The sequence below is a fragment of the Phasianus colchicus genome, chromosome 9 (assembly GCF_987193195.1).
Source record: "Phasianus colchicus chromosome 9, bPhaCol1.hap1.1, whole genome shotgun sequence".
NCBI classification, from domain to species: domain Eukaryota; kingdom Metazoa; phylum Chordata; class Aves; order Galliformes; family Phasianidae; genus Phasianus; species Phasianus colchicus.
The window spans coordinates 32738921-32766870 of NC_143444.1; the positions used below are offsets into that span (position 1 = coordinate 32738921).

Below are 27950 nucleotides of genomic sequence, written 5' to 3' on the forward strand. Positions count from 1 at the left end.
GCATCGGCGGCGGCGCGTCGCCAACGGGGTCTCCTTGGTCCGCGGTAGCTCCGCCGGCTGCCGTTGGCCGAGCCGCCGTGCGCGGGAGCGAGCGTTGGGAGCCGGCTGTCGGAGGCGCGGCTCTCCTCGCAGAGCGCCGCTCCTGCCGCCTGGGCCGCCCCGCAGGACAGCGCGGCAGCAGCCGGAGCTGTCCGGGCAGCACCGAGAGGGAAGCCGCGGCGCGACGGGAGCGAGTGCTGAGGACAGCTGTGCCGGAGGTGTGCGGGAGAACGGTCCCGGGACGGGGAGGGGGGCCGTGCGGGGCTCCAGGAAGCTGCAGGGAGGCGACGGGGGGGATCTAGCGAGATCTGAGGCTGTAGGCGGCTGCGAGGGGGTGTGGGGTTTCTGGGGAGCTGGATGATCGTTGTGGTCCTTTTCAGCCCCCCTGCCGTTCTGTGGTTCTGGTAAATGCTGTGGAAAGTGAAAGTGGTGTTTCTGCATTGGATATTGAAAGGGGCAGTTGATCTAAAGAAGTGAGCTGTAGCACGTCCTTAGAAATAGCTGATGTGCAAAGTAAGAATACCGTATACGGTGGAAAGTGAAAGTGTTGTTTCTGCACTGAACATTGACAAAGGGCAATTGATCTAAAGAATGAAGCTGTCACATATCCTTAGAAATAGCTGACGTGGACAGGAAGATTACCATATGCATATAGGTAACATATTTTAGAGACATAGTTACCGAATTACGTGACCAATTCTTTCTCCCAAAGCTGCAACAGACTTTAAATGTTCTAAACAATGTGGGTATAGTATTCTGACCTGGGAAACGTACTGTAAGGTTGTTCATTAGGCCAGCAGAAGTGAAGTCCACTGAACAAACTCTCAAGGAGTCGGGGCCTTTACACAAAGCAGAACTGTCCCACTCTGTGGGAACGTTAGGATGCCGTAGGCAGGCTCCAAGATACTGCCCTCTGTCCTCCTTCCAAGCTTATCTCTAAGCAAGGACAGACGGATGACCTGAACAATGACCCAGTGCAAAGGGCACAAATGCTGGGGGGTAATGAAGCAGTTAAGAGGTTATGTCTATGTTGTAAAGCAGACATCCAAAAGTTACGACCAGATGTTTGTTAAGAAAGCAGTTGTTAGAAGGCAGTCGACCAATTAAGATATTTGTGGTTGGGTGGTAAGGATTTGTGTTTACTTGGTATTGGTACGATTAGTGAAGCGTTGCGAAAGAGTGTGAACCTGCAGTACTCAGCCAGTGAGGAGCCGGGGAGAAAGAGATAAGGGTCGGGCAGTAGGGGATAAAAGATGTAACACTGTTTTCTCTGCGCTCTCCTGCTTGCAGGAGGCCCGCCATTGCAATTGGGAATAAAGATAGATACAAAGATCAGAGAACCGTCCTGCAAAACTATTTGGCTATTTCCAACAACGCTTATAAATATCTTAGATGTGGGAGTCAAAAGGACACGGCTGCAATCTTTTCAGCGATCTGTGGTGACAGAAGAAGGGGAAATGGCCATAAACTGGAGCACAGGAAGTTCTGCACCAAAATGCAAAGGAACTTCTTCACGGCGAGGATGACGGAGCGCTGGAACGGGCTGCCCAGGGAGGCTGTGGATTCTCCTTCTCTGGAGATATTCCAGGCCCTCCTGGGCGCCCTTCCTGTGCTGCCTACTCTAGGGAGCCCGTTTTGCAGGGGGCTTGGGCTCAGTGATCTCTGGAGCTCCCTTGCAACCCCAGTTTTGTGATTCTGTGATTTTATTCATTGCTTCTTGCAGCAATGCAGCGTTTCAGATGAGAGAAAAGCACGGCGGGCGTAAACTGGGTTTCTGTGGTTGGTAAAGCTGTGCTGAGAACTGGGCTGACTACTGCACCTGGAAATGTGTGCAAAGTCTGCAGACACAGAAGAATAACTTTTCCTTGCAGGTTGGGCTTGTCTAAGGTAGGTGATTGCTAGGTGAGCTTGTGCTTTAAAGCATCAAGTTGTATAAATAAGGAAACTTTAAAAGCAAGATTGCCAGTTCTTTTTTACCTAGGTGATTTTTTGCAAGGAGAGATTTGAAATGCTGCTTGCTACTGGAAGATGGAGAGAGGAGAATCAAGTCAAAGGCATGCTGTGCATAGCCACCACGTAGCATCTGCGCCGCTCTCCCCCTGCACAAAGGAGGAGCAGCTCAGCAAGCTTGGCCTGGGCCATGGAAGGGAGCATACAAACATCTGGACCAACCCCAACGGAGCGGGTTCTGCAGGTTGGTTGTCTTCTGCTGTTTGTCTCCCATCCTGTTGCTCAAGGGTAGACGTGTTCTTGATCAGTGCTAATAGGAAACTTTCATGACATTTTTGTTTCAGCTGTCCCAATGCTTTGATCCCTTGCTGCTGGGATGGGGCGTTTGCAGAATGACAATGTCCAGTCAGATGTTGGGGATGAGTCTACGCACCGGGGTATGTCTGGCAGGACTGAGGCTTGGGGACCAGGCCAGGTCAAATCCAGTGCACTTTGCTCTCATTCTTAGTGCTTGCTTTTGCTCAGGAGGGTGGGTGGTGAGCCTTATGAACCAGTGCCTGCAGATGGGGTTTGTGGAGAAAGAGGTCCTGCAGGCCTTGTGTGACACCCATGGAGCTATAGTGAGGCTGCATCAGTGTAAAACGCCAGAAATCCCCAGAGGTGTGAAGGTGAGCTGTGGGCACTAGTAACACAGGAGGGAATGTGCATGCTTGGGTTTGGATGCTTCTGTGTGTTTTAAGTGACTGTGATACCACTGCTCAGTCAGTTTGAGTGTGTGGAACAAGTGTGACATCCTTTTTGACTGAGTCCTGTGAAAGGAGTCTGTATGGGAACTGCTGAGTCACGGCCTGAACCTCTGATTTATCACCTGAGGCGAGCAATGAGTCAGCCCTGGGAGCACAGGTGAAAGGAATTCACCTGTGCTGCAGGAAGGGGTGGAGCATGGCTCCACCTCTCCTAGACCCATTTAAGAGCTGACTACCAGTGGGTAGGATCTCTCTCTCTCTTTGGAAGATTCTCTCCACTGGTCTTTCCTGAGCGAGCCCACGACATGTGTAAGCATCCTATGTATTCTCTTTGTCTTGGTGTGCCTAACTCTCTTGCTGATTTCATTATTATAACATCTTAATATTGTTTGATTATATAAAATTCCTTTATATAATTTTCATTGATTATACACTTGGTGAGCCAGGCAGGCAAGCCGAATATACTAAAACTTACACTATGTCCTTTCTTTGGAATTTCTGTAAATGTTCAAGGGGGAGGACACTACCCCCCTAGATAAAATAATTCCAGGGCAGATGCCAGGATTTGCGGGATCCCCTTATTATGAATTGTCAACTATCATTGAAAAATGGGGTCCTCTACGTGTTGTGGGAAATGTTTCCCCATATCGCCTAGCAGATGACTTTCAGGGACTAGGCAATGATACATTAGTCACAAGAGAAAGACAATTAGCTGCTTCTACAGTGGCATGGCCACTGTTAAATGCTTTAAATAATGCTGAAATAAGGAATAATACTTTAGTGAACGAAAATGAACTTCTTTTAAAAGATCATATTGAAAAGTTAGAACAGGAACTTGGCATATTAACAGGAAAAAACCCAATTCTACATCTTCCAATAGGTCAAGTCTGTAATATTTCAATAAACAATGACCAGGCTCCTGAATCAACGGACTGTGTTGATCAGGAAAATAAACAATCTAAATCTGATCTTGAATCTCCAATTTTGACGGATGCACTAGAAGTCCGTCCTGTTATAACTCAAAAAACAAAAAAGGTACAGGACAGATCGGCGGGGGTGCCGCCTGATCAGTGGCCCCCCGTTCAAACCCACTTGCATGTAACAGCCCGACCGTACACAGCAACAGAACTGATGGACTTAGTCCAACGATTTAAGCAGAAAGCTAGAGAAAGTGTGCCAGCTTGGACTATGGGATTCTGGGGCAGAAAGTGTTCTGATGAATGGCCCGGAAATAGCCAAATTGGCCACAATGACCGTCCATCCTGCTCTTAGACAGAGATTATATGCAGGTAATCAATACAATGATGAAAACCATTCTATAATAGAATGGTTAATGGCGGCCTGCTGTATGGTATGGCCCAATCAATCTGATATTCCTTTACATACAGGGATGTGGTCCTCCATGGAAAACCTTCAAAATTACATCTGTGAATTAGGTGTAAGGGAAGCGATTTATGAAGATGCCTTTGATGGCCCGGATCTGGTCAAATTCTCAGCAGGGATGAGAGACCTAATTTTACAACAAGCCCAGGCATTGGGTATATTCGATGCTACCCTCCCAGCTGAGTTGGATGTCCACGTTACTCAAGATGGCTTTGGTTGGGGCCTGTGGCAACGCCAGAGTTCTGTTTGGACCCCCATTGGTTTTTGGTTTCAGGTCTGGCATGGAGCAAAAGAAAGATATAATATGATTGAAAAACAGTTATTGGCTGCCTATTCAGCATTACAGGCAGTAGAGCCAATAACCCAGACGGCTGAAGTTATAGTGAAGACCACTCTGCAGATTCAGGGGTGGGTGAAAGATCTGACCCACCTTCCTAAGACAGGGGTGGCCCAAGCACAAACAGTGGCATGATGGGTCACTTACCTCAGCCAAAGGAGCAGTCTGTCTTCATCATCCTTAAAAGAAGAGCTTCAGAAGATCCTAGGCCCAGTGACCTATCATTGTGATGCACCAAAAGAAACACTGGTCGCTCCACCAGAGAAGAGTCCCGTTCAGGAGAGGAAATATCCTATCCCTGAAGATGCCTGGTATACAGATGGGTCCAGCAAGGGCAACCCGAGCAAGTGGAGAGCGATAGCATACCATCCTTCGCCTGAGACGATCTGGTTTGATGAGTGTCATGGAATTAACTAGATCAGTTTATGCCCGTGACAGGGGGCAGTAGGCCCCTGCCCTCCCCACCCCCGGCCTGGCCCCACAAAATGGGAAGGAAGGGGGAAAAGGAAAAAAACAGCGGCAACAATCTATGGAGGTAAACTTATTTTACTAACTATGATATCGGAATGCAAAATAATACAATATAATACAATCTACCAGTGGGGAAGGATCTCTCTCTCTTCGGAAGATCCACTCCACTGGTCTTTCCTGAGCGAGCCCACGACACGGGTAAGCATCCTATTTATTCTCTTTGTCTTGCTGTGCCTAACTCTCTTGCTGATTTCATTATTATAACATCTTAATATTATTTGATTATATAAAATTCCTTTATATAATTTTCATTGATTATACAGTAGTCCTATGAATTTGAGGTCTGAATTTAAGCCTGTGGGCATCGCCCAGGAGTTGGGGAAGAGTACGAGGCAAGGAAAGTTGGGGAAGAGGATGAGGCTTCGGACCAGGAACCTCTTCCATCGGTATTAACTCTTGCCGTTCTCTTTTTGGATTAGGAATCCATGTGTTTTTTTTAATGAAGAACAGACTCATTGTGCAGCTTGTGAGTGAATTCATTCACGCCTGTTAGCTGGTTTTCTTTCCTACATGAAGCTGCAATTGAAATGGACACTTTGTGATCTGATCCCCTCTGGCATGCTCAGATCTGCCAAGTTGGCAAGGCCTGGCTCATGGTTTGTGAGTTGTGCCCAAGGTCAGAGAGTTGACTCTTGTGAGCTTGGAGTCATGTCTTCCAGTTGCACGTTGTGTTCTTTCTGTTGTGTTGACCTCTTGAGCTCCAGCCCTAACTGAGGATGCAAGCGCTACCGCAGAAGGAACGGTTTAGATTGGAAGTGCAATGCAAAGAACTGGAGCCAGCAGGAGCAGGGAAGCGATCATCCTCCTGTGCTCAGCACTGGTGAGTCCTCACCTTGAGTACTTTGTTCAGTTCTGGGTGCCTCACTACAGGAAGGACAGTGAAAGCCTTAAATGTGTCCAGAGAAGAGCAGTGAAGCTGCAGGGCATCTAGAGCACAAGTCTTATGGGGAGCGGCTGAGGGAACTGTGATTATTTAGTCTGGAGAAGAGGAGGCGCAGGGAAGACCTCCTCACTCTCTACAACTAGCTGAAGAGAGGTTGTGTGGAGGTGGGCGTTGTCCTCCTCTCCTGTGTAAGTGATAATAGGACTGGAGGGAGTGGCCTGAAGTTGCGTGAGGGGAGATTGAGGTTGGATGTTAAGAAAAACTTCTCCACAGGACTGGTCAGACGCTGGAACGGGCTGCCCAGACAGGTGATAGAGTTACCATCCCTGCAGGTGTTCAAGAAACATTAGATGTTGTCGTGAGGGACGTGGCTTAGTGGGAAATGTTGGTGGAAGGTGGATGGTTGGACCGGATGATCTTGGAGATCTTTTCCAAGCTTGCTAATTCTATGTTTCTATGAAAGACATGTGCTGGTGAGTGCTTTGCTGGGTGAGCATCACCCTGCTGAAGAGCAGGCAACTGTTGTCTTTGCAGGCAGCCACATCCACAGGGATTGGATGGACCTTAACGTTGTCTTTCACATCTTATGGGCAGTAAGTCATGTGGATTTAAAGCAGGATCTTAGAGGCAACCTTGATTTCTTCAGCCACCAGAGCTCTCCACCATGCTTCTCTGTGTGATGTGAGACCATGCAGAAGTCTGGGTAGGTGAAGTCAGTTGCTCTTCCTTTTCCCCCCAGGGCTGGAAGTAGCGGGGAAACGGGACGGTGGGACATCCCAGCAGTGGGTTCCTACCTCAGCAGAACCAAATGGCTGTTCTGGTCCACGTGGTCATTTTGAGTGAATCTGACACAAATTAGAGACATGAGGGGCCTGTGAGCAAAAAGCATGTGCTGCATTTTGTGGTGCAAGATGTCCTCTGAGCTGCTGCTAAGAATGCCCAGCATGCTTTCTTTTTGATGGGAAGAGGTTTAGCAAGGATTTTTTAGATGAAAATAGATGAAAATCACGTATTTCCTTTTGACTGACCTTTCTTTCGTACTGCTTCTTGAAAAGTTACCTTTGGATTCTAAACTAATATTTATTACTGAAGAGAATACATATGCACCCTGCACTTTTATCTGCACAAAGAATCCTCTGAACATCTGTTTACGTGTTTCTTTTTGGCACTGAGATGAAGCTGTGTGGAACATAGGCTTGGATGAATTTTCAATCAGTAGCAGGGACGTGTAATGCTCATCTTAGATGTCGTGCTGACAGAAAGAGCAGAAAGGTACATTTTATGGGGTTGCATGCTGCTTTTTTTTTTTTTTTTCAGTCATGACCAGGGAAGTGTTACCCAGACGAAATGAGCATTTGTCACCTGGACTTTCTACACATGACAGAGGAAGTGGAAGTCAGCAGCTGAAGTGTCTGGGAAGACCCCTGCGTGGGAATGGTGAGAGTTACCCTGGCACCGTTCTTTGGAAATCTCAGGGCTCTGTAAGCTCTGAAGCTGTGTCGTAACTCCTCCCGTGGTGCTCTCCCTTTCTTTTGTGTAGGAGAGCTGGAGTTCAACTCCTTCCTGTTTCCTGCCTATGTGCTGCCTGCCTTGTCCATGGCCCAATGGGCTTTTATTGCTCACACCCAGATTGGTACGTGTGGATATAAGCCTTTGTTTACGTTTATCTTTTGCTTGTGGTGACAGCTCATAGCTGAGCTTGTGGTTAACGAGACACACAATAGCTGGAGATACAGTACTCTGCATCACTAAAACACGAGCTTTGTGGCAGCCACGAGCCCAAGGAACAGCGAGTTTCTGTGTTTTATTTCTGTGCTTGCTCCCATTGCCCCGCGGCCCTGTTGTGGTTGAAGCCGGTGGGTGGCTCAGCACCACGCAGTCCTTTGCCCACTCCCCTGTTCCCCGTGGGATGGGGGAGAGTGTTGGGTGGAAAAAGAGAAGTAAAACTCATGTTTTTGAGATAGAAGTAGTTCTGAATATATATATGAATGTATTGCAAGTGATGTACAAGCAATGGCTCACCACCCGCCAACCACTGTCCAGTTAGCCGCCAAGCAATAAAAGAGAGTGAGATGTACTCTCATCCCCTTCAAAACTCCTTCCACTTGATGGCATATAGTATGGAATATCCCTTTGGCCAGTTTACGTTAGCTGTCTTAATTCAGTTCCCTCCCAGCTCCTTGTTGAGAGCTTTGCTGAGAATGGCCTTGGCTCTGTGCAAGTTTGCTTGTCAGAAACTATAAAGATCAGGGTGTTCTCAGTGTGATTTTTCTCCTAGAACCCAAACATAGCATCATACCAGATACTCTGAAGAAAAATCCCTCCCACCTGAGACTAAGGCAGGCCCCCAGTGTGTGTGCCGTAAGCCAGATAGGGATGCAGGTGTTGCATTTCCCTGGCAGCATTGGCCAGGGATGCTGGAGAGGTTTTGGTGCCCAGCTTGGACGTCGCAGCACTGCTGTGCCTGTCAAAGCGGCATGCTGCGTGCTCTCCAAGCAACGAAGCAGCGTTTCATCAACAATGTGCCATGCTATTTCCTGGAACCTGGTGTGTTTGTGTCTCTGCGGCTAGGTTTACCCTACGAGCTCTTCTTGCAATAGCTGTTTTGAATTCCATTGCAGGCGTGTGAGCAGAAGTGCTTTTCCCCTTATGTTCTGTCTCACAGTGTTTGCCCATGGTTGGTAGAAGAAGGAGCTGATGGAGTCAGCAGTAGATTCTGTTGGCTTACCCTCTGTGCTTCATCCCTGGAGCTCACTGCTGCACAGAAGAGTACACGCGTGTTTATCCCAGGGCTGCAGTAAACGGGAGCCTGGTTGGCATAGCACTGAGCAGCACCTAATGGGCTCTGCAGAGGATGGCTTTGCAGAAGGAGCAGGAGTGCCTGCGTCCACCTGTATCCTGGGATACGTTCTGGCAGCGATGCACCAGCTGTGGCCACAGTGACTGAATGCAGGGCTTGGCTTGGGGCTGCCGTGTGGCACTTACTGCCCCGCCGTATGCCTGGCAAAGCACAGCCACCCCTCGCCCACGACAAGCGTTTGTCTTAGTGTCGTGTTTCATGCTGTCTCCTGAACCTCAGGACCTGGAGGCAGCTTCCCCACAAGAAGGGGAGAACAAAATGAGGTCATCCTGGAAGCAAAAAGGCAAAAATCCACTTGGGAAAGAAATGTATATAGCAGTCTCGTAGCAGTTCTGTGTTTCTCCCGTCTCTTCCTTGATTTCCTTACAGTGAAATAGATACGTGCTGTAACGTGCTCTTGAATGAAACAAAGGACTCTAGTGTGGATTTTATGTAGGCCCTGCACTGCAAGGTATGCTGCTGGGAGGAAGTGTCCATCTGCCCGAGGGTAGGAAGGCCCTGCAGAAGGATGGCCTGAGGCCGGTTGTACGAGGCTCAACAAGAGCAAGCGCCGGGTCCTGCGCTTTGGTCATGATGACCCCGTGCCAGCTTCTCCAGGATTTGGCTGAGGTAGAATTCCAACCGCCCTCTGATTCTAGAATGTTGGAGTGTTGGAATCTTCTGGTCTTGTGACGTGGTCTTGCTTCCCCACCTTGTCTGTCATGGTGGAGCAGCCTGGTGGCCCTTAGTGATGTCATAAGCAGCTAGAATGAGGGGAGGAGCAGTGCCTGCTGCGTCCCTTCATTGGAGCGCTTGAGCTCTGACTGAGTAGCTAGCTTGTTGCACTTGTGCATCGACTGAGTACCTTCGTTTTCACACCGTCTTGTGCAGCATCTGGTAGGTAAGCTGAGACAGTGTGAGATAGACAGGTGGACAGTGAGGTGTTGAAAGCTGCTGGCTGGCGGAGCTGGTAGTGTCATGCTGCTTACTCTTGACCATCAGACATAATTTTCACTCAGTAGCTACATTCCAAAGCATAGAGGTGGCATTTGTCTCAGGGCTTTTTCCTTGTCTTCTTTGTTAAATTGTGCAAGCTCACTGATCAGCTCTTTCTCTCTCCTCTCCCCGCCCTCTGCCTTCTCCTTTGATGCAGCTTTTGCTCGCGGAAGAACAGAGCAAAGTGACAAGAAACGGCTGCGGCTTCAAGGAACTTGTTCTGATCTCTTGCCTGGTATGTGCCACACGTTGTCCCCCCCCCATGTGGTTTTGCAGCCTGCGTCGCACCGTGTTTAGTAACACAGCCTCATCCAGCCTTGACAGGACACTGGTCACGTGTAGAGTTATTCCACTTTCCCTCCAGCTCAGCCTTCAGAAGGATGCTGTCTGTGATGCTGTGACCAGCTAGTCTTTAGGAAACCAATCCCTTAGGCAAGGAGTCCTAGTCCCGGTTTGTGCAGGGCTGCACAACGTGACCATGAGCATGCGTGCTTCGGCTGCGTGTGCGCACGACAGCTGTGGGGAGCACAGCAGAGATGCAAGCAGAGGAAATCCGTGTGGAAGGCTGCGGCTGGCGCTGGAGGTGAACTGGTGGGAGCCATGCGCTAGGGAGCAGGTCCACCCCCAGCAGTGACTCCTCTCACTGCCCTGCTACTGTGCTGTCGGAGTGCTCTGAGCAAGCGCATCTGCTGCTTTGTGCCGGAGTCCCCATCTGCTAGCAGAGGGATAGCGACTTGGTAAACTGCTGCGTAATAGGCTGTCTCGTTTGAATTGACTGAACAAAGTGGTTGTTTCTAGAACACCTGCCTATGCCAGTGGGTAACTGAGGGTAGTTCTGAAGAAGTCTCTCCATACCGTGGTGTGTGAACAGAGAAAATAGAAGTGTTTCTTTTCAGTTCCAGCTTGTCGTGCCTGCTGTGATGGGCATCGCGTGCAGCGAGATCAGCTGTGGGCCTGACCTGGCACAAATGGAGGTAGTGTATGAAGCTCTGATTGGTCTTTGTTCTGCTGACTTGAGCCGGCAGAGTGAGCTGCAGATGAGCTCTCCTGCTTTTCAAGAGAGGGAGAATCCTTCCAGCTCTATCGGTGTCGCTGAAAAGCTGCCTGAAAAGCTTCATGTCCTTGCTACGAGCATCTAGATGGCCGTGGACGTTATAGTACCGACAGAATCAGATCGAGCGTTATAAACATGCAGAAGCTTTTTCCCCATCCTGCTTGGATTTTGTCACCCAAAGACCAAGTTCTCATATTCAGTAAGTTAAGGGAAGCAGGCACTTGTAGTGAGCCAAGGATTGGGTCAGTGGACCAGCTCCTGTGTCCAGTCCATGGCTGAGGTCTCCAAGCAATAGGTTACAGGAAGCAAGCAGACTCTTACGCTCCTCTTTGGCAAGACAGTACTGCAAGCGTGGCAAGTTTATAAAACTCCAGGAGTCCTCTCGGTTGGGGTGTTTGTCCTCTTAGTCTGGGTAGAGAGAGACGCATCTTTACATTGCCTGGCCATACTGCTGCACACCAGGAAGAGAAACAGCTGTTATTAGACTTGCAGTTTCTTGTTAAGCACTCATGATAAGGATCTTTCTCTGCAGATGTGCTCCTTGCTCTGAAATTGTCCTCGTTTGTCCTCAGCTCCTCACCATGGCCTGTGCTCTCTGTTTCAGACTGAGAACAATGGGAAGCCCCTGCTGATCCACGAGGAGTCTCCTGTAAATATTCCAGCTGTTGCTGCTGCCCATGTTCTTAAGAGATACGTTGCCCAGGCACCGGATGAACTCTCCTTTGAGGTAAGCAGTTAAGGGCGTTCCTAGTTGTCATGTACAGGAGAGTATAAGGTGTGAACGCATCAGGAATATTCTCAGATACCTTCAGAATGTTTGGTGAGGTTGCAGTCTTTTGCAGGTGGGAGACATCGTGTGCGTTACTGATATGCCACCAAAGGAGCTGACCCCCTGGTGGAGAGGCAAGCATGGCTTTCAGGTAGGCACAAGCTTCAGACTTGAGAGAGCAACTTCGGTCAGGTCGGGAATCTCGGCTAAGAGCTGCGCTGCCTGCACAGGATGGCTCATGGATGTAAACATTTTCCCTGTGTCGGTGTCAGAGATGGTCTTTGTAGGAAACTGTCTCCTCAATTCACTTAGAAGCAAGAGCCTTCACAATATGCATCAGGTCACGGCCACTGAACCCCACCTTTGGAAATGCAGCAGCTAAGACAGTGTTTCAGTGTCTCAGAGTATTTTGCTTGCACCCATGCAGAACGTGAAGTTAGTGTCTTTTAGGAAGTTACTGCCTGTCAGCTGAGGTAGGGTAACAGACCCTCCGCGTGCTTGTTGCTGCTGCTGGCTGCAGAACGCTGGGTAGCTCGGAGCTGGGGATTATTGCAGCTGCATCTCAGTCAGCAAGAACTTTCTTCTTCTACATCTTCTACAGAAGCAATTATTTGTTTTGTAGGTCTTTTGGCTGCAAATGTTGAATAATTATTACTTTTATGCAGGCCACTTTTTGTTGGATAGTCTTACGGAGCGTCAGGCAAGCACGTTCCGAGGAAAATGTTAGGTGGCTTTTGGTTGAACAGTTCAGGCCTGAGAAATGCTGCCTTCAGTAGTGCACCTCTCTTTTTTTTCTTGTTACAGGTTGGATTTTTCCCAAGTGAGTGCGTGGAGCTCATCAATGGAAAAATTCCGGAGTCTCTCCTCAGTTCAGTGCCAAAGCCAGGTACAGATGTTACATTTGATGGTGCAGGGAAGCAAAATGGCGTCTCTTCTTGGGTGTGTTCTGTGTTTAATACCTCCTTTATCCATCCCGTGTTATAGTCTGTGCTGATGATCCTTCAGGCGTATCATGGGGCATATGGCTTGTGTTTTGTAGGCAATGAGAATGAAGGAGGGCAAAGGCAGTTCTTCTGCGAGTCAGTACGAGGTTGAGAACAGCCAGTGTCCCAGGTGGACAGCTAGAGGCCTGGTTGTGCTAGTGATATGCTTGATCAGAACGTGACTTTTCAAGAGGATCCTTAATCCTCAAGTTGAGCAAGCCAAGCAAGAGGAGTGCATTAAACTCCATCGGAACGCGCAGAGATTTGGCCCGATCCTCCCGTGTTTATGAGTGGACTTGGGGAAATCATAGAATCCTCCTAGTATGGCTTGGGATGGAAGGGAGCTCAAGGATCATCAAGTTCCAACCCCCCTGCCTCAGGCTGGGCTGCCAACCAACCTCCACATCTAATGTGAGACTAGACCCCACTGCCCAGGGCCCCATCCAACCTGGCCTTGGGCTCCTCCTGCAGGGATGGGAGAAAATCCGTTTTTCTATGTACTTGTTAATGTTCTTCCCGTTTTGACGTGCTCTGTAGAATGTGTTATGCTCGGCCTTGTCCAACTGAGCCAAACCTGAAATGAACTGGTTTCTTCCTGTTGTGCAGTGCCAAAGAAACGCGGCAAGCTCGTCACCTTCCTTCGTTCCTTGGTGAAGGCCCGCCCAAAGAAACTGAAAGAGTGGGAGGTGGAGAAGGAAAGGGTGTTTGGCTGTGACCTGGGAGAGCATCTTCTCCACTCTGGTCGCGATGGTAAGGGACAGCCCGTTCCTGAGATCTTCCTCTGTTGGGCATCTAAAGATGAAAGGGAGGTCATATCTAGCAAAGGGGCAGGTTGGTACCGGTGGAGAAACGTGTAATGGAAGTTGATGGCTGAAAGATAAACTGAGGCTAATGCTCTTAAGAGACAAGCACGTTTGTATTTGCTTAAACCAAAGCCTGTAAGCCAATCCCACGCTAGCCTGAAAAGAAGGGAAGCCTTTTGGCCAAGGAGAGTGTCCTGCATATGTTTCCCTGCTCTCCTGGACATGAGATTTCCCACCTCCTTTCATTCCCATGGGAGCTGTGGTGGGACTTGCAGTGTCTCCGGCTTCCCCAGAATTACTTTCTCCAGGCTGATTCCTAGGTCCTTACACTTCTTGAATGCAAGGAACACGTCTGTCCAGTTTCCTCGTCTTGGACAGCTTTCTTCTGTAAGGAAGAACTAAGCAGTAGCCTGGCTGGGCTTAGTGGATGAGATTTGACAGGAGCACAGCCTGAACCAGTACTTGAATGAGGAGCTCAAGTAACCGCTGGCACGTGTTCTTTAGTCCCCCAGGTCCTCCAGAGCTGCGCCGAGTTCATTGAGCAGCACGGCGTAGTGCAAGGGATATACCGGCTGTCCGGCGTCGCGTCCAACATCCAGAGACTGCGGTAAGAGTGCTGCGACTGACACAGCGGTCAGTAGGGGCGCGTGCCCTGTTGTGGGTGCTCAGAGGCCTGCGCCGTGGGGCAGCTCTGTGCAGGCAGCGTGCGCTCAGCAGTGGTGCGCCAGGCTTGTCACTGTTTGATAGGAACACGGGGCGTTCAGCAGACTTGCTGGAGCAGGAAGTTCTCCTTCTGTCCTTCGGAGCACTGGAAGGCTGTGGGGGACTGCGGTGTCACCGCTGCCAGCTCTCATTCCCGTTTCCTCCTGTTTGCAGAGCCCTTTGGAGCAGCCCACACTCCTCCTTGCTGCTCCGGGCTCCTGGCTTAGGATTGTAGACTAGGCAGCCAGTTGTCAGAGTCACGGGAAATGCCTTAGCAAAACGAAAAGGTCTCCTTTTGGAAACATCTCATCCAGCATGGCTCGTGTGGTGCTGGTGACTGAGTGTTCATTTTCTCCTGTTAATCGGGAAGCCCTTCCAATGCTTGATTATATTTGGTGTGGCTTTTGACTTGTTTTCCTCTTTCTCAACCCCCCCGCCCGTTTTTGTGTCCTTCTCTCCAGCCAGGAATTTGAGTCTGAGCAGATTCCTGAGCTAACCATCCGCGACACTCACAGCGTGAGCTCCGTCTGCAAAATGTACTTCAGGGAGCTCCCGAACCCTCTGCTGACCAACCAGCTGTATGACAAGTTCTCGGTAAGCACAAGGCAACGTCTTTCCTTTACCTCTTCCCTGGGCCTCTTGGGAGATGGCTGCAGCAGTGCCCCAGCTCTGAGGCCCTTTTTCTGTTAGCCCCGTGGGGTTTACTCGTATGTCTTTGCCACATCATGCATCATATGGATGCCATTTTCGGTGGTCCCAGGAGGCGGTTATTTCCATATTCACAAAGCTTGAGAGAATTCATGTTTTTTGTTTTTTCTTTTGTTTTGTTTTACTATTCCCCAAGTATTTATAGAATGGGAGTGGGATTGATAGCAAAGTGCACTTGAAGCTTGAGGAGCTGAGCTGCACAGTCAGGCTGTAAACCGGCCCGCTGCTTGGACTCCTTGGCCTTGATGGCACCAGCTGCGTGCCGCTATGTTCCCCAGATGCCTCCTGGAAGGCGTAAAATCTGTCTCGGCGCAGACCAACAGCACGCTGTCCCCATAGTTCCTGACCCTGTGGCAGGTATCTAGCCTGATTTGTGTCTCAGTCCCTTTCTGCACTATTCCAGGAGGCTGTTGGTGCCGCTACAGATGAGGAGCAGCTGGTCAGAATGCAGGACGTCATCCAGCAGCTGCCCGCTCCTCACTACAGGTCAGTGCTGCCCTCACTCTGTTGAGCTCAGCCATGCTGCACTTCAGAGGGCAGTGGTGTGATTCCAGGCTTGTCTCATGCTGGCAACATGATGCCTGCGTATGTTGAAGCAGTTTAAGGCTACACGGGGTTAATTTATTGGGTCGGTTCCTGGGCACGGGGGCACAGTTGGTGCAGCTGGTGGCTGCAGCTGTGCTGTGCTGGGGCTTGGTGCCACAGTGTGGCACTTAGTCAAGTTGGATCTACTTCATCTTCAGTGACAGTAGCAATAACATGCATTGAGGCTTTGCTCTGTGAACCGCAGCACCGCGTGCTCATTGGTGCTGAATATTTGCCTCTCTGATTTTCCAGGACACTGGAATACCTGATAAGACACTTGGCTCGTCTAGCCGGGAACTGTTCCGTGACAAACATGCATGCTAAGAACTTAGCGATTGTGTGGGCTCCAAACCTCTTAAGGTCAACTTCTTTCTCCATTTCAACACACTGCTTGGATCTGTTCTCCGGCAAAAAATGCAATCTACCTTTTTCTCCATCGAATGTGCTCTTCTCCTGTACACTGTAGTAAGTGGCTGACGGCAGAGCAAGAGCCTGGGCTGTTCTCCAACCGCACGGGCACAATTTCTAGATGACAATTTCTGCCCTCTTGTTCAGATGGGACTGGTGTGTCCTTGACCATCCAGGAGAATTTCTTCAGCGGCATCACCGCGGAAGCCTCCGGAGCCCAATTTGACAGCTTTTGGCTGCAACAATCCAGACTTGGGGAAACTTGGATCTTGGATAAATGACTGCTAAAATCTGCCTTTTCTACAGATCACAGCAGAACGAGTCTGCCTGCGCCAGCGGAAGAGCCGCCTGCATGGAACTGCAGACGCAGTCGGCTGTGGTGGAATTCATCATCAACCACGCAGATGTCCTCTTCTGCTCCAAATCCGGATCAGACATGGCAGATGGAGCAGGTGAGTGTCTTCCTCCATGAGCTTTATCTTGATCAGACACCTTGATCAAATCCAGGCCTTCTCCAAGATCTTTGAAATACACTTTTTCTATCGAGGGGACAGCAGACTTCTGGGCTTAGATTAGAATCTGGCATCCTGTTGCTGGATGCTGAGAATGTCCAAGTCCAAACTTTACAATGAGAAAAAAAACGTCACTGTCGTTACGATGTTTTGCATGCAGGTGAAGCTTGATGAAAGTGTGGCAGTGAAGCTTTCTGAGTTCCCTGCCCCCGCTTTCTAGGGTTTTTCTTTGCCCATTTCGATACAGTGAGCTGCTCTTATTAATTATGACTCTGTCCTCTGCCTTAAACATACCTCTGACCACATGCTTATTCTGACCTCCTCTTCTTCTAGTGGCTCAGATAAGCAGGTCTGAGAAAACTATAGCATCTCCCCCAGAACTGTGATGGCTGTGGTGCTGCTTTGTGATCCTCGCTCTTACCTGTGGCTTTCCCTTACAGGGCACGGTTCTCTCTCAGGGCCCAAGTCTGCGTGGGTGTCTTCTCCTGCCACAAAGCTGCTCACCCTGGAGGAGGCACAGGCTCAGAGGCGAGGCCACAGCAGCTCTTCCGTTGTGACACAGAGCAGGGACATAGAAGTGGAAGAAGGCCCCACAGCTGTACAGGGGAAATTCCACACAATCATCAACTTTCCATCTGAAAGGTAAAGAGGACTTTGTTTTCCAGCAACCGTCATCATTGTTTGGGTGGGTTGTGTTGTTGTTTTTTTTTCCCCCATTATTTCTTGCGCCAAAACATGTGGAAGCTAAATTAAAGTAACGGTGCCTGAAGTGAATTGTTGCAGTGAATCTCTGCTCCCTTTGGACTCTGAGATTCAACTAACATATTCGGTTTAGCCACACGAGGCTGCCATTCCTTCCTTGCTGGGCACGCAGTCACGAGATGTATAAAGCCATGCTGACGTCTACCCTGGCCTGAGCTGGCTCTACCTTGAAACGTTGGGGTTTTCCAGCTGTCGGGGCCACATGCCTGAAACCAGTTCCGGTTCTCCTCTAAGCAGAGCTGCTGGTCAGACCTGCTGGCACTAGAAACTAAACTTGGCGGTGAGATGGGGCCGACGAGGTGTTGATGTCAGAGTCAGAGGTGCTTTTGAATTTCCTTTATGGCTGCACGGTTCCTCAGAAAGCAGTTACGCCTGCCGGCTCCAGAAGAGCCGTCCCTTAGATGCTGTCCTGTACAGCCGCGGAGCCTTTGCTCACGTGCTCTGCATCTTGCTTGACACAGTTTAGGGGAATTTAGCCAGCAAGACTTCAGGGCTGAGCTATAGGAGTGGAACCATCCTCAACTGCTTGAAAGAGAGCGAGTTTCTAAGCTGTGCTTCAGCAGAAACCAGGCGGTGCCAGGAACAAGCAACTGTTGGCAAGAGCTCAGTGCAGCTCTTCCCTCACCCCGCACCACGCACGACTCACACCAGTCCCTGTTTTCTCTCTCCAGACAACGTCCACCCAGCAAGACGAAGGAATCACCAGCTGGCAGTTGGCGTTCCTGCTTCAGCCTGCGGAAACCATCCTCTGTGGCCAAACGCCGACTGCAGCGCAGTCCCAGGGAGCCCTCAGAGACGGAAGTCGTGGTGCTGGCAGGTAAGGGTGCGAATCCAGCTTTCAAAGCCTTGCTTTTCAGCGACATAGAATTCATGCAATACAAGTGGACTTGTATCTCCTCCTAGCGTTCCAACCTATACCTAGCATCTTCAGATCACCCCTGATCAAGAGCCACTTTCATAATTCAGCTTGTGAAAGTTTGACACTAACCCCTGTGTATCCTTCCTAGGTGAATCGAGCCCTTGTCTACCCAGAAGAGCCGGGGCAAGTAGCGATGGTGCGCTGTGTGCTTCCATCGATGGAGGGCTCTTAGGAAGCACGAGTCACTGTGGTTCAGATGACAGCCTTCCACATAACAACAGCGATGGAGAGAAGGAGCTCATCCAAGTTCACGCCCTCATTTCTCCCGGCTGTGCTGAAGATGCTGACCTGAGCCTGCTGGACACCACAGTCACCAGCCTGGACTGTGACCCAGTGCCTTTGCAGTGCAGCCCAGCCCAAGCACAGTCCGAGTGCCCAGACAGCAGCACCTCCACGCAGGAGCAGGTCAGCGTCGCTGAGGAGAAGCCGAGCCTCTTGGAGGGGGACTTAGAATCAGGCCTCCAGCCCCAGGCACCGGGCAGCAGCACTGAGAGCTCTGAGCCACTCTCTCCGTGACAAGAGAGGATGAGTCCCATCTTTCCCTGGACCTCTCACGCCCTCCTGTCTTTTACATAATAATAAAAGCACGCTCGTGCTCAATCAACGCCTTGACTGCCTTCCGAGTCTTCATTCACGGAGACTGGGACGAATGCAACGAAGAGCAAGGCACGCCGGCTTGCAACGCGATGGCTGTGGGGTGCGCGCAGCAGAGCTCTGGGTTTGTTCCCGTTCTGTCTGGCTTTGGGACGTCTGCAGCGAGAGCTCAGCTACCATCTGGTATGGTAGCAAATGATGTTTAGCATCCTGGATGCTGCTCGTGATAATCCCGAGCTTCCTGGCTGTGGCTTTGTGATGCTTTTCAGGGCTTTTTGCTGCATTTCGAAGCCTCGGCTGCTCCCTAACGCCTCTCTCCTCCTGCCGTGTCCATTCCTGGCTCCCGACCTAGGAGCTGGCCGTGCAGACCTGTCGTCATCACGCTGCGGCAGGAGGAGCTCACCTTGAGCAGCATCTCCCTTGCCCCGCCCCCTGCCTCTGATTGGGCAGCGGCGGCGCCGCCCCGCCCCCGGGGTCTCCTTGGTCCGCGGTAGCTCCGCCGGCTGCCGTTGGCCGAGCCGCCGTGCGCGGGAGCGAGCGTTGGGAGCCGGCTGTCGGAGGCGCGGCTCTCCTCGCAGTGCGCCGCTCCTGCCGCCTGGGCCGCCCCGCAGGACAGCGCGGCGGCAGCTGGAGCTGTCCGGGCAGCACCGAGAGATAGTATTCTGACCTGGGAAACGTACTGTAAGGTTGTTCATTAGGCCAGCAGAAGTGAAGTCCACTGAACAAACTCTCAAGGAGTCGGGGCCTTTACACAAAGCAGAACTGTCCCACTCTGTGGGAACGTTAGGATGCCGTAGGCAGGCTCCAAGATACTGCCCTCTGTCCTCCTTCCAAGCTTATCTCTAAGCAAGGACAGACGGATGACCTGAACAATGACCCAGTGCAAAGGGCACAAATGCTGGGGGGTAATGAAGCAGTTAAGAGGTTATGTCTATGTTGTAAAGCAGACATCCAAAAGTTACGACCAGATGTTTGTTAAGAAAGCAGTTGTTAGAAGGCAGTCGACCAATTAAGATATTTGTGGTTGGGTGGTAAGGATTTGTGTTTACTTGGTATTGGTACGATTAGTGAAGCGTTGCGAAAGAGTGTGAACCTGCAGTACTCAGCCAGTGAGGAGCCGGGGAGAAAGAGATAAGGGTCGGGCAGTAGGGGATAAAAGATGTAACACTGTTTTCTCTGCGCTCTCCTGCTTGCAGGAGGCCCGCCATTACAAATAAAGATAGATATAAAGATAAGAGATACTGTCCTGGAAAATTATTTGGCTATTTCCAACAATGCTTATAAATATCTTAGGGAAAGCCTATTGCATATTTGTCCAAAGTACTAGACCCCGTATCTCGAGGTTGGCCTGAATGTGTCCAGGTGGTAGCAGCAAGTGTCCTATGGGTAGAAGAGAGTATGTGTGTACACTTTGGGGGTGTAAGGAGTAAATTGTTGAGACTTTGATAGTATGTGTTTGCCCCCCCAAAGAGATTGCTCCTCATTTTGAGTCATGATCATTTAAAAAAAAAAAAAAAAAAGGAAATTAAGAAAAAAAAGGAATGAGGGCAGGAATCCGCTCCTTGACCTCTTAGAAAAGCATGGTGCCGAATTCTCCCCCATGGAGATGAATTGGGCACAGAATAATTGGCCCAACTTAGAGGGAGTTGTGGATCATATAGATTCCCTCCACAAGCAAACTCGTATGGTGGAGGAAAAGGGAAAATCAATCACTTGTGCAGTTCCAGGAGCTGCTCTTACTGCTGCCGTAGAGATCCACAATGAACAGCACACGGCAGAAACCCAAATTATTCAGTCCTTGCAGGAATTAATTACAAAGACAAATCAGAAAACCTGGTGATCCTTCTCTGCCTTCTGATAGAAACTGGGCACGCATATGAAGAGACTGAAAGTGGGTATTCTGATGTTTGTATCGAGAAGGTCTCCCTATTCTGCTACAGAACTAGCCAAATAAAGGAAGGATTTTGGTTACACACCTAGGAAATCAGTATGTGTGGAATGTGCCACTAACAGTGGGAGATCAGATCCTGTTGATTGAAAAGGAATCAGAGGGTTACTGGGGACCACCACTGGCAACCACTGTGCCCCTTGGTCCCTTACTCAAAGAGCTGATTATTGGGATGATTACTCCCCAGGACAACTAGTGTTGATTGATTTGCCCCACACTGGTCCTGTCCCTTTAACCCTCAGGGAGACTCTTAACAAATACATCTGAAAGGCTCAAGATGATCAGGAGGAAATGTACATAATTAGCTATCTGGATTTCACCTACCTTCTAACTTTGCTTCACTTGGGACCAGGAAGTTTCATGTTTGTTTTGTTTTCTTTTCCAGTTATGCTTCCTCTAACCTTGGTTCCTTTGGAACTGGGAAGTTCTCTCTTGTTTTCCAAATGCTAATGAATGCTGATCCTATTTCTGTGCCTCACATGTTCCCTTCTCGCTCTGTTCCTTTCTCTGGGATCCCCATGGTATCATTAGTCACTGTTTTGGACAGGAATCTTCTTCAGTTTAATTTTTGTAATTGCTTATGATGACCTTATCACAGTCACTGGCTGCTCATGGGGCCATGCCCATATTTGCTGTACTGGGCATATGGGACTGAATTCTAATTCTAACAGAGGCTTAACCCTTTCAACCATGGTTAAACACAGTGATTAAATGCATTCAGGAAATGAATGGGGCCAGGATAGCACTGGCCGATTGCCCCCAACTCCGGAGAGATGCAGGATAAAGAATAAAACTAGGGTGTCAGATTAACAAGTGATCTATGTGCATTGCTACACCCCTGCAGTTTTCCCTATCAGCACTGGGAACAAATCAGCAGTTATTATCTAGTGTATTATCTCAGTGGGAAAGAACTAATATAAAAAGTCCACCAGTTAATTGTAGATGCACTTGCCATAATTCAAATAATGTCTCCCTAGCTCTAAGTTGTGGAAGGTAAAAGAAATGCTTTACCCACTGAATTTTGAAAGGTGATTTGGGACAATGCAAACAAATTTCAAAGAGAATTTTAATCTTGGTGACATCTTGTTAATTTTACTTGTGATCCTCTCACTAACTATGCCACAGCTTTTGTCCTAACAATATGCAATGTTTTGGTACATACCATATACCTAATAATTGTGCTGGGACTGAATCACAATGGAGTTGGTTTTTTTTTTCCTGCAAAGAAGAAAGAATCCCAAATGCTTGTGGAGAAAGAAGATTCAGGGATTTCCTTTTCTTCCTCGCTAGCAGATCTTGATGCTATCCTGTTCCTGCCTGTGGGCTGCTTGTCATGCCAGAGTCCTGCAGTCTCCAGAAGCTACCCCACATGGTACCAAAAGAGATCATGGACCTGGATTCAGCCTTTCCTCATTCTCCCACTGCATGAGCTCTCATGGAGCAGCATGCTCCTCAAAAGTGGTCATGGTCATTTTGTGCAGTTACACAGTGTTTGTGTACTTATGTAGGAATGGAATGTTGTTTCTGCATTAGAACTAATAACGTGAGTATTTTATGTTGTTGTTTCTGCTCCCATCTTGTGTTGTTTGTCAGTACTAATAGCTCTTCTGTCTCTCCCAAATAGCATGGGTTTGTTCTTTTCTTTTTGGGTTCAGTATCATTTCTTGCCATTATGGAGTGTTTCTCTTCCTTTCCTTTGTTTTCCAGGCTGTTAATTGACTCCTCATTGGAGCTACAATGACCCAAACACAGACTACTATGCACTGACCAAGTGAGATGCAAAAAGAAGAGGTAGGCTCCAAAACAGGCTTCGGGTGAGTGCTGTGTATGACTTGTGGTTTCTAGAATGACACCTAAGTCTTACTAACCCGTGTTGTTTAGTATCTCGTGTGGAGGTTTCTTTTCTCCTTCCAGGACTGGAGACTCCAGATGCTATTGCCCTTCCTGATCTCTTTGGGTTGCAGTATTAGACATGCCCACATGCTTCGAAGGGGTGATTCCTTCATCCTTATTAGAAGATCTTGTCCTGTGTTCAACAGGTAGCATTGGAGAACTGTGGCCCTCTGAGCCGTGTGAGGACAGTACTGAGGCTCTTGGTGGTTACAGCAGGAAACCAGAGCCATAGATGGGTGCCAAGATGCACTCCTTATTTTGTCCGACTAGCTATGTTGACCCCTGAGGCCACTCCCATGCTTGTAGAGGTTCTATATTCATGGCATTGGTTGTCCCTCGTGCTCACTTTGTGTTCACCAGATGTTCTTATTTTACACCATCTTCCCCACCATATACTTACAAGCAAGTGTTCCACTTGGTCTCCATATCTCTCTCTGGCCAGGCAGATGCGGTGTGCCAACAAAACAAAGCATGCAGACCCTGAGAAGAAAAAAAAAACAGGAGAGAAGCTGTCCTGGGTGAGACAGGAGAAGTGTCCCTTGAAGGGATGCTCCACTGGCACTGCCTCTCACATCCGCCGCCTGGTTCCTTCTCTCTCCTTGTCTTCTAGGGCTCACAAAGTCCAAACGTACCCTGATGAAGTTCAACTCTAGCTTGACCAACACTCATCACGTCCACAGTAGCTGGCTTAGGCTCCCAGTTACCAATGGGATGTCTGCGGCTTCTGCCACTCCTACCAAACATGGGTTTGTTCTTTTCTTTTTGGGTTTAATATCATTTCTTGCCGTTATGCAGTGTTTCTTGTTTCTCTTTTCTAGTGTTTCATGTTGTCAATCTGTGCCTCATTGGAGCTACAGCGACCCAAATGCTGACTGCTCTGCTTTGACCAAGTGAGATGCAAAAAGAAGAGGTAGGCTCCAAAACAGGCTTCCAGTGAGGGCGGTGTATGACTTGGGGTTTCTAGAGTTAACTTCTTCTTTTCCAGTTCTCTTTCGTGTTTTTTTTTTTTATTTCCCCCCCTTTTTCTAATTTATTTTCATTTTCTAATTCGCTTTCTAATTGTAATGCTTTCCTTTTCTCTGATTCCTTTTCCAGTTCCTTGTATTTTTTTCATTGCTGTTTCTGAATAATTTTCTAATTTGTTTTTTCCCTTTCTTTTCCTTTTTACCTTTTTCTTTTTTCTCCTTTTCATTTTCTAATTCTTTTATATCCTTTTCTACTTCCTTTTATTTTTCTTTCTAATTTTTTTTCTCAAGTCTTTTTCCAATTCTTTTTTGTTTTGAATTCTTTTTCTATTCCTCTAATTCTTTCTTTTGCTAATTCTGTTTCCAATTCTGTTTCCGTTTCCAATTTTCTTTCTTTTTCTTCATTATGTTCCTTTTCTTTGTCATATTCCTTTCCATATTTTTTTCTTCATCATATTACAATTCCCATTCCAATTCTCATTCCATTTCTTTTTCCTTTACCAATTATTTTTCCATTCCTTTTATTAAATCTCTCTTTTTCTCTTTCTAAATCTGTTTTTTTTTTTCCTGTTTCTAATCTATTTTGTTTTTCTATTTTTTTTTCTAATTCTTTTCCTATTTCTTTTTCCTGTTGCAAGTCTTTTTCCTTTTTCTATTTCCTTTTTTTCTTTTTTGAATCCCAGTTCTTTTTCTAATTGTAGTTCTTGCGTTCTCTTTTTCTGGATAATTTTCCATTTTTTTCCTATTTCTTTGTCTAATTCTAATTATTTGTCTAGTTTTTTTTTCTAAATTTCCTTTTTTTCATTGTTTTTCTTTTTCCAATTCCTTTTCGTTTCCTTTTACCACTTCTCATTCTAACTTTAATTCTTCGTTTTCTTTTTATAATACTTTGTTTTTTTTCTAATACTTGTTTCATTTTCTTTTCTCCTTTTCTAATGACTTCTCTAATTCTTATTCTAATTCTTATTCTACTCCTTGTTTTTTTCTTTCTCTAATTCTTTTTCCAACTCTTTTTTTTCTTTTTTCTATTTCATTTTTTTTCCAGCTCCAACTCTTTTTCTAATTGTAGTTCTTTTTCTTTTCCCCATTCCAAATCTTTTCCCCAATCCACATCCTTTTCATTTTCTCTATTTCAGTTTTTTTCTTTTACATTTTCTAATTCTTTTCTGATTCTTTTTTAAAATTTGTTTTCGATGTTTTCTGTCCTTTTCCTGAATCAGTTTCTTTTCTTTTTCTGATTCTAAATCTTTTTCTACTTCTCATTGTAATTCTTGATATTTTTCTATTTTTTTCTTTATATTTTTCCTTTTTCTAATTCATTTTATTTTTCTCAATCTTTTTCTAATTATTTTTGTTTCCAGGTTTTTCTTTTTGCATTTTCAGTTTTTGCAGTTCTTTTTCCAATTATCATTCTAATTCTTTTTCTTTATCCATTCGTTTTTCTTTTTCTAATTCCTTTTCATATTCTTTCTCTTGCTCTAGTGCTTTTGTTTCCTTTCTCTTCTTTTTCATTTTCCAATTCTTTTTTCAGTTTTGATTCCATTTCCAGTTCTGTTTCCAATTCTTCATCTATTTTATTTTCCATTTATTTTCTCAGTTCTTTTTTGTCCAATTCCTTTTCTTTTCATTTTCTTTTCCATATTCTTGTTTTTCTCTCTAATTCTATTTTTTCTAATTCTTTTCTTTTTTTATTCTTTTATTTTTCATAGTTCTATTTTTATCTTTTTCTAGACTTTTTCTCACTCGTTTTCCAATGGTTTTTTTTATTTTTTCACTCTTTTTTCATTTTCTAATTCTAGTTCTTTTTCCAATTCTTTTTCCATTTTTTTTCTTTTTCCAATTCTAATCCTAATTCTTCTTCATTTTTCTTTTTCTAATTATTTTTCTCTTTCATTTTCTAATTCTATTTTCTTTTTCTGTTTCTATTTCTAATAATTTTTATAATTAGAATTCCCTTTTCCTTTTTCTTGTTTCTTTTCTATTTCTTACTCTTTCTAATTCTTTTTCTTTCTTTTACTTTTTATCTTTTTCTAATTCTTAATTGTTTTCCTTAATTAGTTTTCTTTTCCTTTATCTTTTTGTAATTCTAATTTCAGTTCTTTTTTTCCTAATTCCAGTTTTTTCCACAACCTTTCCCAATTCTTCTTCTAGTTTATTTCCAATTCATTTTCTATTTATTTTCCTAATTCCAATTATTTTGTCTTTTTCCTATTCCTGTTCTAATTCTTTTTTTTTTCTAATAATTTTTCTTTTTATAATTCTAATTATTTCCTTTTCTATTTCCTCTTATTATTCTTTTTCTATTTCTTTTTCTACATCTTTTTTTTACTCTTTCCTTTTCCCTTTTTTCTTTTTCTTTTCCCCTTATTTTATTTTCTTTCTTTTTTTCTTAATTTTCATCTTTTGTGAACCTGAAGTACTCAGGCAATGAGAAACCAGGGGAGGAGAGTCAGGTAATAGGGCATGAACAATGTCCTACTGATTCAGATTTCATTATTTGTGAAGAAAATACTACCAGTCTACAAGGGACTTATCCAGTTGGGTTGCATTGCCAGAATTCCAAACCCAAATAAACCAAAGGATGCCCAATTTTGTGGGTTTTCACTTGGTTTACTTGTATTGTCTGTGCAAATTCATGTTATCTTTGTACAGGTTTGTGGGTCTTCACTGGGCTTTGCAGAAGTCCGCCCTGGTTCACTGAAGACTTTACAGGATCACTCGTCTTCACTGAGGTTCCATGAAGTTCACATGGTTTTGTAAAATTTTGCACGGCTTCACTTCTGTTCACACTAGTTCACATATCTTCACTTTGGTTCAGTCAAGTCTGCACAATTTTGCTGGTCTTTGCTGCATTAAAATTTTACTTCTTAGTCCCTGACAGTTTGCAGGTGGAATCTCAATTTCTGAGTCATCTAGTGCTGCTGCCACTTCCCCCACCTTTCCAAGGTTTGTGCCTGCAATTAAAATATCTACACATGGATACAATTTCACATTCTAAGGCAGTGAAACTTTCTGTCAAAGTTCAGTGAGGTGGCTTGAGCAATAGTGGGAGTCTGCTGAAGGTATATTGTATCCTCTCCTGCATGAAAGCAGAGTTTCTTTATCCTCTTCCTGCAAGGAAACTGTAAAGAACATGTTTTTTACATTGAAAACTGCCATCCGAATAGGCTCCAAAGCCCATTTCACCTCATACTGCAGCCCCAAGCCATCAGTATTTCACGCCAAACTCCAGGTTCAAGTCCTTGCTAATTCACCCCAAATTGAGCTCCCAAAACCTCATTATTTCATCCCAAGTATCAGCCCCAAATCGTTACTATTTTCCCCCAAACTCTACTCCCAAACCCTACCTATTTCACCCCAAACATCAGCCCCAACACCCCAATGTCACCCCCCAAGGATGCTCCAGCATCACTCCCCCAGCGTAATTCCTTAATATCACCCCTCTGTCATCCCAACATCACCCACCAGCATCAACCCAACAATGTCACCCTCCAACATCACCACACTATCAACCCTCAGTGTCACTCCAACATTGTCATCCCCCAGTGTCACCCCAACGCTCTCACCCCACCATCAGTCATTCATGTTAAATCCCAGTGGTACTCCAACATCACCCCCAATGATGTCACCCCAGTGCTACTTGCTGATGTCAACCCTATTGATATCCCAACATCACTCCACCACAACCACAGTGTCACTTCCTCCAGTGTCGCTCTCTGAAATGTTAGATAATTCCATTAAGTGGGAAGCAGAATCTCCCTAAGCAGGTGTGCTATTACTATCTGACCCTTGAGAGATGGCAAGTCACCGAAGAGGAGAGAGAAGGAACATGCCAGCGGTAGATTCGATTGGCAGCACCAGCACGGCATCCCCCACTTCAAAGTGCACTTCCGTGCTTTCTCCTGCTTTCATTCTCCCCAGGGTCTGTAGGGTTTGTTCCGCTTGCATGCTGTACCCATGCGGCCAGCGTGTGATACAGAGCCCAAGTGGAACATCAACTTGGGAAACAAGTCTTTGCAAGAACAAGACCAAATACCAAGGATAGCACTCTCCACAAAACATTTGCAGCCACAGCCACAAATATCAACTCCCTTAAAACTGCCAAAATACCTTATTCAATTCCAGGATCATTCTTCAGTCAGGGGCCTTTAGATCCCCAACGTAACACCCCAACAACATCACCACCCAGCATTCACTCCCTGATGTCACTCCCTCCAGAAAAGCCCCAACATCACCCTTGTCACTAGAATGACACACCAGAAACATTCTCCAGTATCCCCAATGTCAGCCCCCAGTAATACTACAACATCACCCCAGTGTCACCCCCCCGTTGAACCCCCCCCCCAGCAATAACCCAACCTCATCCCCCCAACATTACTCCCTAATATCACCCCACTGTCACAGCAGTGCCACCCCAGTGTCATTCCTTGTATCACCCCAACAACGTTCCCCCAGTATCACCCCCTGATGTCACCTCCAGTCATACTCATTACCTCTCAATGTCATTCCCCAAAATAAACCCAGTGTCACCCCAACAATTTCACCCCAGTAATGTCTCCCCCAACGTCACTCTTAACATCACCCCAGCGTCACCCCCACATCCCCCCAAAACATCACTCCTTGACGTTAAACCCTAGTAAT

The 27950-nt window shown here is 46.9% G+C and overlaps 1 protein-coding gene across 19 annotated transcripts; it reads left to right on the forward strand.

Moving 5' to 3' along the window:
* Positions 1-92: 92 nt before the first annotated feature.
* Positions 93-27617, forward strand: LOC149916934 (rho GTPase-activating protein 32-like). Of its 19 annotated transcripts, none has more exons than XM_090146893.1 (26): positions 93-257; positions 1763-1926; positions 2006-2233; positions 2334-2426; positions 4124-5806; positions 6404-6572; positions 7187-7306; positions 7410-7502; positions 9166-9338; positions 9862-9939; positions 10601-10678; positions 11363-11485; positions 11601-11678; positions 12332-12413; positions 13117-13260; positions 13818-13920; positions 14477-14609; positions 15127-15209; positions 15561-15668; positions 16023-16168; positions 16669-16870; positions 17662-17807; positions 17998-19189; positions 22159-22444; positions 22787-23254; positions 25962-27617. In XM_090146893.1, exons 7-23 carry the CDS (start codon positions 7189-7191, stop codon positions 18423-18425), a joined length of 2316 nt encoding a protein of 771 aa, XP_090003019.1. In that variant the 5' UTR covers positions 93-257; positions 1763-1926; positions 2006-2233; positions 2334-2426; positions 4124-5806; positions 6404-6572; positions 7187-7188; the 3' UTR covers positions 18426-19189; positions 22159-22444; positions 22787-23254; positions 25962-27617. The 19 variants fall into 19 exon arrangements, with proteins under 19 accessions (XP_090003019.1, XP_090003018.1, XP_090003022.1 ...); XM_090146892.1 differs by having other exon boundaries at positions 2021-2233; XM_090146896.1 differs by lacking the exons at positions 93-257; positions 1763-1926 and having other exon boundaries at positions 1935-2233; positions 22787-23090; positions 23163-23254.
* Positions 27618-27950: the final 333 nt, after the last annotated feature.

Excerpts from the sequence above, each read along its gene's own strand:
- LOC149916934 (XM_090146893.1), top strand. The coding sequence starts at position 7,189 with ATGACCAGGGAAGTGTTACCCAGACGAAATGAGCATTTGTCACCTGGA. Across the intron at positions 11,679-12,331 it reads GAGGCAAGCATGGCTTTCAG|GTTGGATTTTTCCCAAGTGA; the intron begins GTAGGCACAAGC and ends TTCTTGTTACAG. Across the intron at positions 16,169-16,668 it reads AGACATGGCAGATGGAGCAG|GGCACGGTTCTCTCTCAGGG; the intron begins GTGAGTGTCTTC and ends TTTCCCTTACAG.